Genomic DNA, 17,300 nt, shown 5'->3' with positions numbered 1-17,300 from the left:
CCTGAGACCAGTTGTCTGGAACTGGAAAATGCAGGGGCAGTGGGCAACTGGCTCTAGACACCTTTCGTTTGGAGGGGAGAGAAATGGCCACCTTTGCCCCAGCGCTGGGCTGCGAGGGGATGCTGCCACGGAGCCGGCTGCTTCTGAGCCCCCCTCTTTTGCTGGTCTCAGGTTCTCAGCGCTGCACCATGCGGCCCTGGGTGGGAGCCTGGAGCTCATCTCCCTGCTGCTGGAGGCACAGGCCACTGTCGACATCAAGGACAGCAATGGTAAGCAGCTGGCTCACCTCAGACCAGGGCCCCTACCTGCCCCCCTGCCAACTTCTGCTTCCCCTACCCCCAGCGGGAGAGGGGACAGCGTCTTCCCCAGTCTACCACTTCCCTCTCACTCCTAGGGACTGGGGGGCACCCGCCTGCCTGTGTAAGGTGGACGTGCCCTCTGCCTTCCCTCGTCCTGAGGGAGAAATACACCCGCGACCCCTCCCATGGGCCAAAGCATCTGCCGCAGGCCCTGCGTTGACCTCTTCTTTTGCTGGAGCGAGCGGGGTTGGGGAAAGCAGCCAGAGTCATTTCCAGCTCCTCACTGGGGGGATGTCCCCTTCACACTGGGGTGGGGGGGCCGATCTGCAGCCTCAGAAGCAGAGTGGTGATCATGCTTCAGGCACCCCCACGGGGAGCTCAGCTCCTGGGCTTCCTGAGGCCTAGTTCCTGACAGCTGCCGCCTTGGGGCTCCCACATGGCTAGTGCTGAGAGCCAGCCCCTCTCGGTCTCCTCCTGACCTTGCTTCCCCGCAGGGATGCGCCCCCTGCACTACGCTGCCTGGCAGGGGAGGGTGGAGCCGGTCCATCTGCTGCTGCGGGCAGCCGCCTCGGTCAACATGGCGTCCCTGGACGGGCAGATCCCGCTGCACCTGTCTGCGCAGTACGGGCACTACGAGGTGGTGAGTCAGGCAGCCTGGGGAGGGAGGTGAAAGAGGCGGGGGGAGCCCAGATGCTCTCAGCAGCGTGTGCGCCCAGTCCCGAAACTCCTGGTGCCCCTCGCCCTGATTTCCACAGGCCTGCCCCTGTGCCAATTGGGCTGCAACGTGGCAACGTCGCCCCAGTGAGTGGGGATGTAACACTGGGCTGCATCCAGGCTTCTTGCCCCATGAGAGACCCAAACTCCGCTTCCGGCATGACTGCTTCCTCCTGGGCTTGTGCAGGGGGGACAGTGGGACCCGCTTCTCAGATCCCTTTGGGGAGGCCCTGGCGCAACTTCCCCACAAACCACCTATGTCTAGGCTAACGCCAGAGGCGGCTCAGCCCTGCAGGCCTGCCTGGGTGGGGAGATGCAGCCAGTGGGCTGTGGAAATGGAGAAAGGGAGCAGGCCTTTCAGAAGGGGACGCGGTGCTCTTTGACACGGGCACCGGAGAGCAGGTCAGGCTGCTCTTCCAACAGGCCCTGTCTGAGGGAGGGGCGGAGGCAGTAGCCGTAGGGAAAGGGGAACAGTTGAATGGGGGTGAGAGGAGATGGCTGGCTGGCTGGGTCGCATCACCAGCCTGCCTGCATTGCTCCCTTGCTCGTCTGTTACTCCTCCACAGTCGGAAATGCTGCTACAGCACCAGTCCAACCCGTGCCTCATCAACAAGGCGAAGAAAACCCCCCTGGACCTGGCCTGTGAGTTTGGCCGGCTGAAGGTAAGGCATTGTCCCAGTCCCAGTCGTTACTGACCGAGGCATTGTGTCAGCTCCCGTGTCTCCTCCCCATCACAATAACAGCGCTGCACCCTGCCCTCCCCTGGATGGGATGAGAACTCCTCGGCTGCATGTCCTAGGCCCCGTGCTGCTCGCTGCTGATGGAGATTCTCCCTTAGCTGAGTGTGTTGGGGCAGGAAAATCTGGGTTCTCTGCCTGCTGTGGCTGTGAACCTCAGGATTTGTCACAGGCCTTAGTCCTTCGATAGCTTCCAAAGTCCCAAGATGTTTTACAGACAACGTGTCCTCCCTGCACTGAGGGAGGAGAGTATCCTTAGCTCCGCTTTACCCATGGGAAAAACAGAGCTACAGAGAGGCGGAGTGGCTTGCCAAAGGCCCTGACAGAACCTGAATCCAGACTCCCGGGCCCCTGCTCCAAGCACTGGATGCTGCTCCCCAACCCCCATCTTTCCTCTGCTCCCATTTAAGTCCAGACTGGTGGCAACCAGACGGGCTGAGCCTCCCTAATCTCCATAGGCGCTGAGGGGCAGGCTCTGCACAGCTGTGTTTGCAGGCCTGAGATTCCAACCTGGCAGGGTGGGAGGGATTCCTGTCTTGGACGCTTGGGACAGGTGCATGGGCCGCTCTGCATTGCTGGGGCAGGAAGCCCGCCCCCCTCTCTCCCCCACCGGCACCCTGAGGAAGTCCAGTAGGGCTGCAAAAACTCACCCGGGCCATTCGCTGCTGTAAAGCGGCCCGGCCAGTCGGACGGCACCCAGGAGAGCGCAGCCAGCCTGACGGAGCAGCCACAGACTGTAGCGGGGGGAGGGGGGATCTTCGTTACTGTGGTTATAAATAGTGTCGTTAAAAACACCCCCGCTTCAGGCGTCTGGGCTGCCCCAAGATATCAGCAGTCCCCCTTCCGTGTGGTTGTCACTGGCGGGCCAGGCCAGCACCTGCCTGGGCTTTCAGCCACCGTCTGAAAGGGGGTGTCGTGGGGAAAGTGATTCCTGTCTGCGGTGACCGCGAGGGGGCTTCAGGGCTGGCCAGGCTCTGCCCTTCTCTGGTCCCTGCCTGCTGAGGCTCTCCAAGCACTGGCCATGCACATGGGGCTGGATCCGGGAGGGGCAGTCCAGGAACTGGGCAGGATGCTTGGGTGGGGAGATCCTAGGGTCAAGGAAGCCTATAATGTCCCTTCCTGCCCTTCCCCCTGGGGCTAGCTGAGCCAATCCATCCGATGCTGCGGGGCTCCCGGGGAGAGTGGCCGGGGGCGTGCTGCTCGTGTGCTCCCCATCGTTCACAGCCCCCCTCGCCCACCCTAGGTGGCCCAATTACTGCTGAACAGTCACATGTGCGTTGCGCTGCTGGAGGGCCAGTCCAAAGACACGAGTGACCCCAACTACACCACCCCTCTGCACCTGGCAGCCAAGAACGGGCACAAGGAGATCATCAGGTAACGGACAGCACTCCAGCTGTGACCAGCCCCTGGCCATGCCCCAGCCTTGGCCTGCCCCAGCCTTGCCAGCCAGGACTTTCCTGACCCCCACAGTCCCATAGCAGCATCCCCAGCCAATGCACGGTGCCCGGACTCCGCTCCTGCTGCTCAGTTCCCTAGAGATCGCCACATGCTACCCTTTGCTTGCCCCAGTCCTAGCCTTGGAGATCTTTTTCCATGGGGCTTTGGACCTTCCTCCTCCTAGACCCCCCATCAGACCCCCCATCATCACTGGTCCCACTGGCTCCCTCCAGTTCCCACCCCCACGCAGTAGGAATGGACCTTTGGATTTGGTATCCAATGAACCCAGAGCACATGAATTTGTCACCTCGTGATTTTACCCTGGTTGAGACCGAGATTTGCCCTGCCCCACCCCATGCCCTAGCTCTGCCTGCCCGCCAGCTGCCCAACCTCACTGTCCCCCCGTCCTCCTTGCTCCTTCTGAACCACCACGGCTTATTCCCCCCACCCACCCCCCAGGCAGCTGCTGAAAGCTGGGATTGAGATCAACAGGCAGACGAAGACAGGCACGGCCCTGCACGAGGCAGCGCTCTATGGCAAGACGGAGGTGGTGCGCCTGCTGCTGGAGGTGAGCGGACAGGCCCTCGTGGGGAGGATGGGGAGCCATTACCCAGAGTCCTCTGTCTGCAGCATGTAGGCGAGAGGAGGGCGAAGCACTGTAAGCGACAGCAGGGGGAGAGAGAGGCGGCCCAGGGCTTGGGTCCGGAGGGATGGCTGAGGGGCAGGGGAAGATGCAGAGCGTGGCTTGCCCGCAGGGCTGGTGGGGGTGGCAGCTGTAACACGACTAACAGGGCAAGGGACAGAACCTCCCTGTATCAGTGCAGCTTCTGGGACTCGTTCCTGTCCTGGTTCTGCACCCACTGCATCTTGGGCCCCCCAGACTGCCAGGACTTGGGGCGGTGGCAGCTGCTGGGAAAAAATGGGGGCGTTTCTCCCCCAGGCCTCTGAATGCTGGGTCCCCTGCTCCCCCAGGAGGGGCTGACCTGCCTGTAGGCTGCCTCCCCGGCTGGTTCTAACTTGAGGCATGGTGTCCCGTGAGTGGCTGCCCGTGGGCTGGCACTGATGGGGTCTCTGTGCTGGTTCCCCCCCGGGCAGGGCGGTGTAGATGTGAACATCCGGAACACCTACAACCAGACGGCCCTGGACATTGTGAACCAGTTCACCACCTCGCACGCCAGCAAGGACATCAAGCAGCTACTGCGAGGTGAGCTGGGTCTAGGCGTGAGGCTGGGCTCCCTGCCACGTGCTGTGTAATCACACGGGCACCTGCCGTGGGGCGCTCGGATCGCCCGGCTCTCACCTGGCATTGGCAGGGAGAACGCCTGGCTGTGGGGGGGTGCGCATGGCAACAGCCCAACCCGCCTCCTAGCAGCCCTAAACCAACCTGGCTTTGAGTGCTGAGGTGCGGGGCTTGAATACTGCACACACACACACACACACACACACACTGGAGTGTCGGCTTTGGGGAGACCACAGGGGACTGAGTTCCTCACTGTGCTATTAATGGTCTCTCGCTCTCCTTCTCTTCTCTCTCCCTGTCCTGTCCCCGCCACCCCTACACTCGTTCTTCCCTCTTTCCCTTCTCTTCAGAGGCATCAGGAATCCTGAAAGTCCGAGCGTTAAAGGATTTTTGGAACCTCCACGACCCGACTGCTCTCAACATCCGGGCAGGAGATATCATCACGGTGAGCACTCGCCTGCAGCTGTGCAGAGACCATGGCTAGCAACACTGCAGTAGCTGGGAGCTGCCCCTGGGCCAGAGACCCTGCATGTTCCCTACAGTGCCTCCTGCTGGGCTGGGCTGGGAGCTGCCCCTGGGCCAGGGACCCTGCACGTTCCCTACAGCGCCTCCTGCTGGGCCGGGCTGGGAGCTGCCCCATAGCCAGGGAACCTGCACATTCCCTACAGCGGCTCCTGCTGGGCCAGGCTGGAAGTTGCCCCATAGCCAAAGTTCCTGTATTGTGCCATGCCTTGGTTCAGTCTGCCGTTGGGATGTCTATAAGGAGTCTGTCCCATGGGGCCTAACACTCCCATGCCCGGTGCTTGGCGCAGGTCCTGGAGCAGCACTCCGATGGGCGCTGGAAAGGGCACATCCACGACACTCAGAAAGGCACCGACCGAGTCGGCTACTTCCCACCCTCCATCGTTGAGGTCATCAGCAAGCGGACAGGTCAGCATCTTCCACCCCACCAGAGCATGTCTCGGATCCTGGAGTGCATGGGGGAGGGTAGGCATATCTCCGACCCAGACTCCTCCCGCCCCCACTAAAACCCACCCCCTCCCTATACAGTCAACAGGACCCGGACCCACCCCCCATGGCCAGTGGGAGGTGGCAGGGTGTGGCTGCTGGCTGAGGCCCTCCCTCTGGCCTGGAAGCTCAGCAGAGAGGCTCAGGCGAGCTGCTCCCAGCTAGGGACTGGGATTCAGATCCCCCTTTGTTTGGGTTAAGTCTGGTGTGACCCCAGTCCTTGGGTCCAAGTCCCTGCAGCAGCCCCCAACTCCTCCTAGCACTGGAGCAGCAGAGCTGGCTGCAGGTCAGGAGGGGGGAGCTGAAGGGGGGGGCCCTAGGCATCAGGTCCAGGCTGAGGCATGGCTGGGTGGGAGCACAGGACAAATGGGTGCAGTGGCAGAGGGCTGCAGGTGGGAGGAATTAGCAGAGCTGGGTGTCCTGGGGCCCGGGCCCGGCCTAAGCATTAATGTCTGGCCCAAGTGTGGTGATAGACAGGAACGATGGAGCCAGGGAAACTCTCGTACAGTCCTGGCTCTGCCCCAGCATTGCCAGCTGCCCATGCACCTACGTGAGCCCGTCCCCCGCACAGCAGGGCAGAGCCCCCCCCCACCGGCACAGTGCCTGGGGCAGGATATTTCTGGACCCTGCTGTGACTGATGCTCCCGCCTCCCCCTGCACACCCTGCTCTTACACCAGTGTTTTGTCTTTAAATGCAGGCATGACTCTTCCCCGCCAGGGCCAGCAGGTTGGCATTGCCGCCTCCCCCGGCAGGCTGCAGCCACTCCCCGCCGATGCTGTGCAGCAGCCACCCCTCAGCCTGCCCGCTGCCTACGGGCACCTCACCTTAACCAGGACGGCCCCGGGGCCTGAGAACTCAGGTCAGGGTCGCTGCTGGGGAGGGGTGGACAGGGGCTAGGAGCAGGGAGCCCTTCCCTCCCAGGAGATGGAGAAAATCCCCTTCCAGCTCCAAGGAGGAAATTAGAGGGAAGCAGCAGTCTCAGAGAAACCACAGCTCAGGGGCTGTAGGGGTCAGTGACCCATGGATACTCCCGCATCCAGCCCCACCCCTTTCCCTAGAAACATGGGATTGTCTTGTGTGTGCTAAGGAGTGGTGAATGGCTGAGTGATTCTCTGTACCCCGGGAAGGGGGGTGGTCTTAGGGGTCTTGTGGAGGTTGGGCCCAGAGTTGGGGCCCTGGGCAGGCAGCAGAGCCTGGACCCAGCCTCTGGTCCCAGGGGATCCCCTCTGTCAGCAAATGTGCCTGTGGCTCAGTCCAGGCCCTGTCCCAGTGCCAAGAGGCTACAAGGCTTGGGAGGTGCCCCAGTGCATCAGGCTTCTTCTCCCACACTCGGTTACATGGGCACCACTGCCTCTTCTCTCCCCCTAACAGCAGGAGACAGGAACAGCGTGGGCAGCGAGGGCAGCATTGGCAGCATCCGCAGTGCTGGCAGTGGGCAGAGCACGGAGGGCACTAATGGGCAGAGCACCAGTCTCCTCATCGAGAACGCCAAGGTAGGATGGGCCTGGGGGAGCGCCCACTGCTCCGTGCCAAGGGCTCAGAGCAAGGCCGAGGGAGCCTGGATTTACCAGAACCCCAGAGCTGCCCTCCCCGCCCCAATGTGCAGACTCTCTCAGCCGCTCAAGGCCGTGATTGCCTTTTTCTTGCCCCTGCTGGCCCGTGCAGTCCCACAGGGTTCATACTGCCTCCGGCCATGGGGCCCTGCGCCTACCGTAATCCACCCCTGCCCCTTCTCTTTTTAACCCACCCTCGCTGCTGTGGGCCCTCAGTAACTCGCACACCCCATCCCGGTTTCTCTGAGCCCACGGCTGGGTGGGGGTGGCAGACCGAGCTCCAGGGAACATGTCTATATTGCATGTTGTCGTGTCTGAACGGCCGAGACCCTTGCCAGGGGCCAGTCTTGCTAAAACCACCCCCATAGAGAGAAGCCTTTGGAAACATAGCTCTGCCCAGGGCTGCCCAGGGTTTGAGACCTCACTTACCATCTCTGCCCACAGCACTGGGACCCAGCTAGGGGCAGTTACTGGAGCAAGATGGGTGCATGCATATTGTTACAAACCCCTCTGCAACCATCAATGGGCCGGGTGAGGGTTGCCAATTTTGGTGGATGTATTCATGGAGGTTTCAGCATGTGACAATCTTTAATTAAAAATTAATCTTTAATTCCTGGAGACCCCAGGACAATCCTAGCCAGGGGTACAGATCCTAGGGAGGATCTCCCTGTGATGGGAGTTATAGGGTATTTATCCCCTAGCCGTAGCCTGCCAAGATGCTCCTGTGCACAGCTGACTGCATGGATTGTTCCCAGGGCCCTGTTCTCCTGCTGCAGGATACACAGAATTCCTGGCAAGAATAAGGCCCAGGCTGTGCAGGGCAGTCCCACTGCTGTCACTCCTGTGCCATCCTGGCCTCTCTCCCGGTGGGCCTCTGGCTGAGAATTGCCGGGGCTGGGGCTGACCCACTACACACAGCGCGAAGTCTCAAGTCCAGACCCAGCATTTCAGACCCGTGTGATTGTCTTCTCTCTTCTGTTTTATGAAGCCGCTGCCCCCGGGTGGTGAGGACCTACAACAGCACCTCTTGGGTTCAAATAGCCAGAATGGGCAGCTGAACTCCACGACAGGTAAGGAAAGAGAATCCAGGAAAAAACAAACACAGGCAGGGGCGTGTACTGTCCCCTGCTGCCCTTTGATCTCTGTGCTTCTGTACCAGCCTGCACCACTCCCAGCCGAGGGGCAGCTACCCAAAGCCCTGGCATGTCCCACGATTGCAAGGCTCAGCACTGTGCAGGCGCTACGGTGCAGAACAGACTGCAGGGGAGGCCCTGCATTGACATTGGATCCTGCTCACAGCGAGTTCTAGGCTCTGTTTTTCCTTTTACAATAAAATTGTGGGGGAGGGGAGGGTTCAGGTCTGGTCTGGTCTACAGTTAAGTACAGGAGCAGCAGTCAGACGCCTGGGTTCTATTCCCAGCTCTACAGATGGGGAAGCTGAAGCACAGAGATGGTCTTACAGCAAGATTTAGGGTAAAGTGGGGGTGAGGCCTGCCTACCTGCAGGGGTGTACGGACAGTGCCTTGGTCCCTTGCCCCCACTGAAGCGGCTGTGGGAATGCTGTTATCCCTCTTTGCATTTGGTATTTTCCCTCTCTAAACCATGCAGCAGGGAATAAGGGGCTAGGGAGAGCTTGCTGAATGCCCCCTCGCTGCTGTTTCCTGCACCACTTCCTCTCCCGCAGTATGGGGGAGGGGGTGCTTTCCCTCCTCTACTCCCAGCCTGCTCAGGGGTGGTACCAGCTGCAAGAGACAAATGGTGTTTTGAGAGCAGACAAACCGGGCTGTGCCACACTCACCCAGGGCTTCTGCCTGCCACGTGGGGTCACAGCTGGGTGAAGGCTCTGGGTCTCGCACTCACGCACGCTTCGGTGGAGTTGGAAGCAGAGAGGGCTGTGAAGAGCTGATGAGATGTTCCAACAGCTGCAGCACATGGCTAGCAAGCAGGACCCCTGAGTTCTGTGCTCTGCTGCTGGCTCACTGGGTGACCTTGTTAACATCCCTGCCTCCCTCACTGAAGCAGGGCTGAGATTTCTGCCCCAGCAGAGGGTTGATGAGTTGCAAAACAAGGTGCTCTGAGCTATTCACACTCCCAGGCTCCAGGTCTCTCTCTCTCTGCAATTGGGTCTCATCCTCTGCCCCATTCAGGGAGCCTGGGTTCGGATGCCGTGGCCCATTCCAGTAACTCCCTGTCTCTCCCTGCTCAGGAACCATTGGGCGCCAGAACCTGGCCAACTGCAACACCAGCAATAGGATCTTCTCTCACCAATACCTCCGCCCTGAGCAGCTCCTGGAGGGAAAGGTACCTGGGCCCCCGAGAAGGGCTCCAATGCTACAGGTGGGGGAGACAAATTTAGAGCAGGGGCCTGGACCTGGCCAATCGATGGGGTCACGCTTTAACCAGCTGCTACCGTTGGCTCACTGGCTTGGGGAAAGCTGGGTGGGGGACATGCCCTGCCAAAGCCATGGGGAAGCGGCCCCATCTCTCACAGGCGGCAGCAGGGGCTGAAGAACGCTGCGGAGCATGCCTGGCACAACCCAGCTCTTCCACATTGCTAGTTTGATAGCATAGCCGGGGGAGTCAGTGTCCGTGTCCCATGGGGACGTGCTGCATTGCACAGAGCAGCCAGGAACGTGCAGCCATCGGCACAGGCAATCCAGTGTCGGCTTCTCTCTCCAGGATGCAGAAGCCATTTACAACTGGCTGAGCGACTTCCAGCTGGAGTTCTACACGGCCAACTTCCTCAGTGCTGGCTACGATGTGCCCACTATCAGCCGCATGACACCAGAGGTAAGCACAGGCAGGCTTACAGGCCCCTGGTGAGAAGAACAAGGCACTGCTAGGGTCCGAAGGCAGGGCCCAGCCGTTGTGCCTTGCATTTTCCAGTGACTGGCATCAATCACACCTTAGACTCCAGCTGTCTGAGGGCCCCTGCCAGGCACTTTCTCTAGCTGGTATTTCTGGAGCATCCATCGCCATAGCACAAGCACTAACCAGTGCATCTCCCAGGCACTTCCTCCCTCCCCATAGCAGTGGGAGCAGCTGACTCCTTGCACTACATCAGCTTACTTCTGAGCATCCCTATTAACTAAGGCAACTGCGCTGCTCTTTGTTTTAGGACCTAACCGCCATTGGGGTGACTAAGCCGGGGCACAGAAAGAAAATCTCCACTGAGATAGGGCAGCTCAGCATCGCAGAGTGGCTGCCCAATTACATTCCTGTGAGTATGACGGGCCCCAGCGCGTGTCTCATCCTTTGCCCCAGCGCTAGGTGCCCTGAGTCTGTTCCCATAGCCCCAGATGCTGGGCTCCGTGCCCTGTGAGACTGTGCACTTTTCCCTGGGGCTGGGTGTTGACTCTGCTGGGCCAGCTGCCTCGTTAAGTGCAGGTTTTAACGAGAGAGTCCAGAATCAGCCATGACATGAACCACGCGGGTTGGAAGGAAGAGCCTGAAGTGACCGGACAGCGACTGGCTGTATGGTTTCCAACCTTCGCCGGCTAACAGCAGCAGGATTGCCTAGGCTAGGCAAAGATCTGTGACGTTCCCAGCCTGGCCGATGTGGGGCCACGTCTCACGGGGGGGAGGAAGGGAAGCAGCAGGGCAGGGAGCTACAGTGCTAATGGGATTATCCCTGCTGCCCTTCCGTAGGCTGACCTGCTGGAGTGGCTGAGCGCCATTGGGCTGCCCCAGTACCATAAGAAGCTAGTGAGCAATGGCTACGACTCCATCAGCATCGTGACTGAGCTGACGTGGGAGGAGCTGCAGGAGATCGGCATCAACAAGCTGGGTGAGTAGCGGGGAGGTGCTCGGCAGCCATGGGGAGCCTCTCATCTCTATGCTGCTGACTAAAATCCAGCCCAGAGAGTGATAAGCGCAAGGTGTGAGGACACCCTGTGTGTAATCAGTTCAAAGGTCTCAGTGTAGTAGCCCCATGCTCAAGGTCCACAGCATTAAACTACAACTGTCCTTCCTGGGGGCCACGGACACTGAACTCTCCTTTCACTCCTGTGCCACCTGCAGGCCACCAGAAGAAGATCATGCTGGCTGTCAAGAAGCTGACAGACATCCGCAAGAACGTGAACCAAGCCGAGACCAATCCGGCAAGACGCAAAGTTCCTGGGGCCCTGGACATAGTCACCATTGAATCCACTGAGAATGGGGAGTGCCCGTCTCCGCACACGCCCAAGATGATAACTTTCCAGGACAGTGAGCTGAGCTATGAGCTCCAAACAGCCATGTCCAACAGCTGCCAGGAAACACTCACCATTAAGAGCACGCCGGGGATGTCACGGAGTCAGGAGAGCATTGGAGTGCGGTCCCGAGGGTCAGGGCATTCTCAGGACAACATGTTGTCCAGGACCCTCCTTTCCTCCAGCCATTCCCAGGAAAGCCTGGGCAGCGGCAGCAGCGGGCACTCCTCCACGCAGCCCCGGCAGAAGGAGAACACGGGCGCTCCGCCAGGGAGACCTAACCAAGATAATCACGGGAAGGTTATTAGCCAGCTGACTGCCCAAGAGGGACTGAACAGCTACTCCAATGGGTGTGGGGGAAGCCCTTTGAAAGAGAGGAACCTCCCTGAAGGGATGGATCAGTACCAGCGGCCCGGGGCTCAGAAAGGCAGCGCGCCACTACAGCCATCCAGCTCACTGCCAGCAGCAACCCCCTGCACTCCACCCCAGACGCCCAACAAGGGCACAGCACCCTACGTCTTCATGTATCCTCATGTCCCCCTGAAATCCCCCACTGTTCCTGAGCAGCCCAAGAACCCAGCACACCTGTACCCCCACTTCTCTTCCCAGAGGAGCAACCTGCAGTCCTCAGCTCAGAAAGCGTTCTCCTATCTCCATTCCCACTGCAGTGGCACGGAATCACCATACGTGCCCCCCAAGCCGGCTGTCGCCCTGGGCTCCTGGCAGGCTGGAGAACAGCAAAACGGAGACATCTTCAAGTACAAGAAGCGCTCTCACAGCCTGAACCGCTACGCGCTGTCGGATGGCGAGCGTGAGGAGGAGGTACCCACCAGCACCGTGGGCTCCTACGCCACCCTGACCAGGCGCCCGGGGCGGAGCCAAGTGCCACGCACCTATCTGCAGTCGTTGGACACAAAGGTCATTCGCAGCCAGTCCTTTGCCATCCGGGCGAAGAGGAAAGGGCCTCCCCCCCCTCCACCCAAGCGCCTCAGCTCGGTCTCCAGTGCCCAGGCTGTGGAGGCAGAGTGTGAGCAGGGTCCAGAAGCAGAGAGGAGGCCGTCTGTTGCCCAAGAGTCGGTGAATGTGGCTCCCTCACCCTGGCTAGGCACGGGTGATGCAGATAGCAGCCAAACAGTGAAGGAGAGAGCTGCAATGCTCGAGGTGTCCACTGTAGGGGGGAGTCCACCAAAGCCTCTTCTGTTACAAGAGCCCCCAAATCCAGATCACGACATGGTTTCTAGAGCAGGCCCAGATGCTCAGCCCTGTGAAGCCGGCATCTCTGAAGGCTCCTGCAGCACTAGGCTCCTGGAGAACGAGAGAGACGCCTTTGAGAGCACCAGGCCGCGCCGACGCACCTTCAGCGAACCCAGCGTCACCGCAACGGAGGCCTCGCAAAACAGGCTGGAGGACGTCCAGTCTGACACGGAGGAGGAGCTGACCCCTGGCCCAGAAGAGTGTGGGATCTCAGCGCCGTCCTCTCAGAACAGCTCCAGTGAGTGCATTCCATTTGCCGAAGAAGGCAACTTAACCATCAAACAGCGACCAAAGCCTACCGGGCAACACAAGGCAGAAGCTACCATGCTGGACGCTGAGTCCACCTCCCCGACTGTTTCCATGGCGGGGCCTCCCTGCTCCGCTGCTGGGAAGGAGTTGGGGGGGAGCCCAGCAAAAGAGCTGGAAGTGCTGGAATTCAACCTCACCGAGTCTGACACGGTGAAGCGCAGGCCTAGGTACAAGGAGAGGGAGCCACTACAGACTCTGCTCAAGGCCTTCACCCTGGCTGGCCAGAGCCAGGCACTTGCCAGTCCCACCCCACAATATGCACAGGCCCAAGCAGTCAGCATCGTGGGCCCAGCACCACAGCCCAGAGGGGGCGGAGACATTTTTGATGAAGACAGCGTGGAATTCAGAATTGCCGAGATTGAGAAGAGCATCCTGTCTCTGGAGAAGGGCATCAAAAAGCCTCCGGTCGCTCTGAAATCAGCCAGCCCCATGGAGCTGCACAGGGGAACCATCCTCCTGAGGACCTCACCTGTAGGGCCAGGTACATGCAACATATTGTCTGCGCTGAGAGTGAACTAACAGCTGCTCCTGGGTGGTGGTGGGCAGCTGTCAGCTACACCCCTTCTGAGCCTCTCACAGGAGCCATGGCTGTGGGAGTTTGGCTGCTGCCTGATGTGGTTCTGGAGAGGAGCTTACACAGGCAGAAGTGGCTGCAGGGGTGAGACGGGCTCTGGCAGCAGAGGTGCTTACAGCAGCTTTGTCCGGGCCGGCTGGGTGTCTCCTCTCCCACAGCCCCGCAGTGGCAGCTGCTAGAGGAAATATGCGACACGGGGCCATGACTGACGCTAGGTTTTACCTGTTCCCTTCCAGATGCCTCAGCCAAGCACACTTCTGTTGCTTCTACGAAGCTGGTATTTTCAGGGCCAAAAACTATCTACCAGCAAGTCCTGCAGCCTTCCCGGAACACCGCTGCCCCCTGGGCAACTGCCGAGATGGCACCAGAGGTGGCAGGATCCACTGCCGTGGCCTGCCTGTCGAAGCTGGAGATTGGCAACAAGGCAGCCTTGAGCGGCGGGATGCCCCTTTCTCCAAAGCCGTTCAGTGCTGCTCCGCCTGCAGCCCTGGCTCAGCAGAGACTGGAACAGACCAACTCCTCCCTAGCAGCTGCGCTGCAGGCTGCTGAGAAAAAAATAACAGCCGAGGAGTCCCACAGGTGAGGGAGCAGCCCCAGGAGCCTCCTGCCCCTGCCTGTGGGTGGCGCTGCAGGTGCAGGGCTAAGGGGATAAGTTATCCTCGGCCGCATGTTCCCCAGGGGGCCTAGAAACACTTGGGTCAGGGGCTTTCTAAGCTTCCTCCACCGCTGGGCCCTCAAGGGTCCATCTGCCTCCTCCTGGCCCTGTTACAACAAGGTTCCCTTGCCCGGAGAGGCCCATGGGTGCTACCCATGTGTCTGAGCCATGCAGGAGCTGTGCACAGAGCAAGGCTTGAGCAGTGGCTGGGTCCTACCTATCTCATGGTCTGGGGGAGGTAATGGGTCCCCTGGTGCTGTGGGCTTCACATAAGCACAGAGGCCTTCGTTCGTCACAGGGCCTTTTCTAACCCCCCCTTTTCTCTCTTTCCCTCTCAGCCACTACGGGGCTACACACTCTGCTAAGAACATCCTGGAAGACATCAGCAACATGTTTGATGACCTGGCCGACCAGCTGGATGCCATGCTGGACTGAGACATGGGTCCCTGCCACTGATCCCCAGTTGCTGTGCTAACGGGGCGGCCCTGAACACTGCCCGGGGATCGCAACAGCTGCTCTGATCCTTCCCTCTCCTGCACTGTGTGGCTTGGAGCGTGCACCTCCCCCACCTCTCCTGGCCTACTCGGGGCAGCCCAACCACGCACAGACTGGAGACCCAGCCTGCTCTGGAGTTCCAACAGCCCCGTCAGCCCCATGGAGCGAGTTGCTGAAGGTCCTAACAAGCCCCAGGGAATTTCCCACGTGACCCTTTGCAGCTGCAGGAGAAGAGCACAAGCAAGAGGCAGCTGCAGCATTTCCACCCTCAGGATTTAGCCATTCCGGGGCTGATGGCGACGGAGGGTTTATTGAGCGAGTGCAGTAACTCTCACAACCTCGCACAACAAATCAGCTCAGCTGATGGCTGCCATCCTGCCTTGGTTCCTGGGGCTGCTGAGGCCCCCCTCACACAAAGCTTTTCCCAAGGGACTTTTCTTTGCTAGCCCCAGTGCTGAGTCCTGCCTCTTATTATTTAAACCCTGCCAACAACGTGTCGGGGGAGAGGACCTGCTGGGGCAGGCACAGCAGAGCCAAGCACTTAATGTGCAGCCCCGGCAGGGCCTGCCGGCCACTGAAATAAGCCAGGACTTGTTGCAGCTTGGCAGCTCACAGGGCGAGAAGAAACCATCCTGCTTTATTCGGTGCTTTTTGAACACGTCAGTGTACGGCAGCGTGTAATCCGAGTGGATTTAAATCCCCACAGCAGGGCCCTCATTGCCGCCCTGGGACAGCGACTGGCACAGGCTGTACCCCATAAAGGCGCAAACAGGCTTGATGCTTCAACAACAGCTTTGTCAGGCACTAAGATCTACCTGACCCCACTCCCTAAGCTTGCTGCATTGCTGGCTTTCATTCCCCGTTACTGGGCAGAGTATGTGCTTGTTGCTACAGCTGAGGGCGCCCGCTGCTGGCTCAGATTGTAAGGGATCCCTACCAGCACGCTCTGCCAGCTGCAGTATTGCCTGGGTACCCAGGCAGCTGGGCAGGAACAGATTGTCTTCTCGTGGCAAACACGTTCTTCTTTCCGAGTGACCACTCCAAGCAGGGAGACTGACCTGGAACAAGACTCAACGCTGACTTGGAAGCAAAGATTTTTTTTTTTTTTAATGCTAACAGCATTTAGGGATCTGTGAAAATGCTTCTTAACCCTACTAACCACTGAGCAGCTTCTAGGAGAATGGAGCTAGAAACGACTTCACTGCACTAAGTGAGCTTTAGCACCCTGACAGCTACTGTAAATAGAAGTTGAACTCAGCCACATCCACAGGGCTGAAGCAAAGGAACGGCAGCCTCAGTTCTTTCATTGCTAGCAGCAGGTGTATCTGGATTGCTTTAAGAAGAATGTTTTCTTGAAGGATCTGTACAGGGTCATCTGAAATACCAAGCTAGTGAATGATCCCGAGCAATAAAAGGGAAAAATTGCACATTTTGTACGAAGGCGTCCTTTGTTGCTAATACAACCAAACAAATCTATCTTTCTAAAATTAAAACTACATTGTGACAGTGACTGAAGCGGCAGCCACCTTCCTCATCCCCCAGGGAAATCTGCACCTGAAAGCATTAGAGTGTTTACAGCATCAACTGTCCTGGGGCTGGAAAGGGAGCCCCTTGTAAAATCCACCCACCTCAACCCATGTATTTCTCAGCAACTTACTCATTGCCGTACTGGCAGGAGATGGAAATCATGCCAACCTGGCTTCTATGTCAAAACAAAACAAAAACCGTGTCAGTCAGCGAGGTCTGCGTGCAGATTTGAAGCTAACATATTTTGGCCCTAACTAGTTAAGTGTCTGTACTTTATACATAGTGTTGCCTGAAAAATCACCATGTGTGAGATGGCAAGTGCTACAAAAATGGACTTTTTAAAATAGCTGCAACCAGTGGCACTTTACAAAAAGGTTTAAAGAAACCTTTTAAAAGGGGTTTTAATGTCACGTGAGTTGACCTGGGATTAGTCCAACTTCTTCAATGTTGATAAACTGTAAATGTTTTTTTAAAAGACAAAATGTATATATTTGAAATGTGATTTATTATATATTTACTAACCAGATTTCAAAGTGTTATCTAGGGACACGGATAAAAAAAAGACACTGGGGTAGAGCTGCATTACTCAGGGGCAGCAGCGTGCTGTTCTCACGGTCAATAACAGAATTACATGTTTGTTTTTCTCGCAGAGGAATGCTTATTTTTAAAGTTCTAGATCTTTATTTTAAAGATACTGTATGTTGTGTAAATTATGTACGGGCATGACCAAGTCTAACCAACCCCCGTTCTTTGCAGCTAGGGAGCTAGGGGGAAAAAATAGTCCATGTAATCACCAGACTGACAGATTTTAAACCATCTGGACCGTTTGAGTTAATCATGCATTTTGTTTTCCACTAACATCAATTAAGATTTAATTCTATTAAACAATGGGGCTTTTTTTAACCCCTTTGATAGTTCTGCCTAATTGACTCGGTTGTCTCTTTCATGTTAATACTATTGTCCACTTGCTCTCCCTGAGGGTGTAGTCCATGGACAAAATCCTGCCCTTGAAGTGACTGAATGTGGATAAGATTTGCCCTTACATATTGCCACTATAAGATGTTCAAACAAGAAGGGATTGATGGTACAGAGTAATTGTTAGACCACTGGGCTGGAAGCCAGGACTCCTGGCTTAGCATGTAATTGGAAACAAGTCACATCTTCTCTGCGCCATGGTTATCTACATTTTCAAGGCAAGAAAATACTTCCTCCCTAACACACTTTGAGATCAATGTCCAGCACGTTACATTGCTACAGACTTGCTGAGCAGTGCACAGATAGTGGGACGAGCCCAAACCTGCTTGGTC

At 58.0% G+C, this 17,300-nt stretch overlaps 1 protein-coding gene across 7 annotated transcripts in view; it reads left to right on the top strand.

Annotated features, from left to right (window-relative positions):
- Positions 1–16,911, top strand: part of CASKIN2 (CASK interacting protein 2) — an 82,148-nt gene extending 65,237 nt beyond the window's left edge. For 4 of the 7 annotated variants that reach the window (XM_067547546.1, XM_067547545.1, XM_067547548.1 and 1 more), the window contains 18 exons: positions 172–269; positions 794–939; positions 1,580–1,675; positions 2,994–3,124; positions 3,647–3,755; positions 4,283–4,391; positions 4,778–4,872; positions 5,240–5,357; positions 6,134–6,295; positions 6,808–6,929; positions 7,978–8,059; positions 9,196–9,326; positions 9,669–9,779; positions 10,108–10,209; positions 10,638–10,776; positions 11,010–13,223; positions 13,553–13,895; positions 14,310–16,911. In XM_067547546.1, the coding sequence (XP_067403647.1) occupies positions 172–269; positions 794–939; positions 1,580–1,675; positions 2,994–3,124; positions 3,647–3,755; positions 4,283–4,391; positions 4,778–4,872; positions 5,240–5,357; positions 6,134–6,295; positions 6,808–6,929; positions 7,978–8,059; positions 9,196–9,326; positions 9,669–9,779; positions 10,108–10,209; positions 10,638–10,776; positions 11,010–13,223; positions 13,553–13,895; positions 14,310–14,406 (4,405 nt within the window). In that variant the 3' untranslated portion in view covers positions 14,407–16,911. The remainder of the gene's footprint in view (positions 1–171; positions 270–793; positions 940–1,579; positions 1,676–2,993; positions 3,125–3,646; positions 3,756–4,282; positions 4,392–4,777; positions 4,873–5,239; positions 5,358–6,133; positions 6,296–6,807; positions 6,930–7,977; positions 8,060–9,195; positions 9,327–9,668; positions 9,780–10,107; positions 10,210–10,637; positions 10,777–11,009; positions 13,224–13,552; positions 13,896–14,309) is intronic. The other 3 variants (XM_067547549.1, XM_067547550.1, XM_067547551.1) reach the window with 3 other exon arrangements.
- Positions 16,912–17,300: the final 389 nt, after the last annotated feature.

This window comes from Emydura macquarii, unplaced genomic scaffold, assembly GCF_026122565.2.
Source record: "Emydura macquarii macquarii isolate MOO-44397 ecotype Brisbane River unplaced genomic scaffold, CSIRO-AGI_Emac_v2 contig_1230, whole genome shotgun sequence".
NCBI lineage: Eukaryota > Metazoa > Chordata > Testudines > Chelidae > Emydura > Emydura macquarii.
Note: the sequence above shows the minus strand (reverse complement) of the source record. Positions and strands in the feature narration are given on the sequence as shown.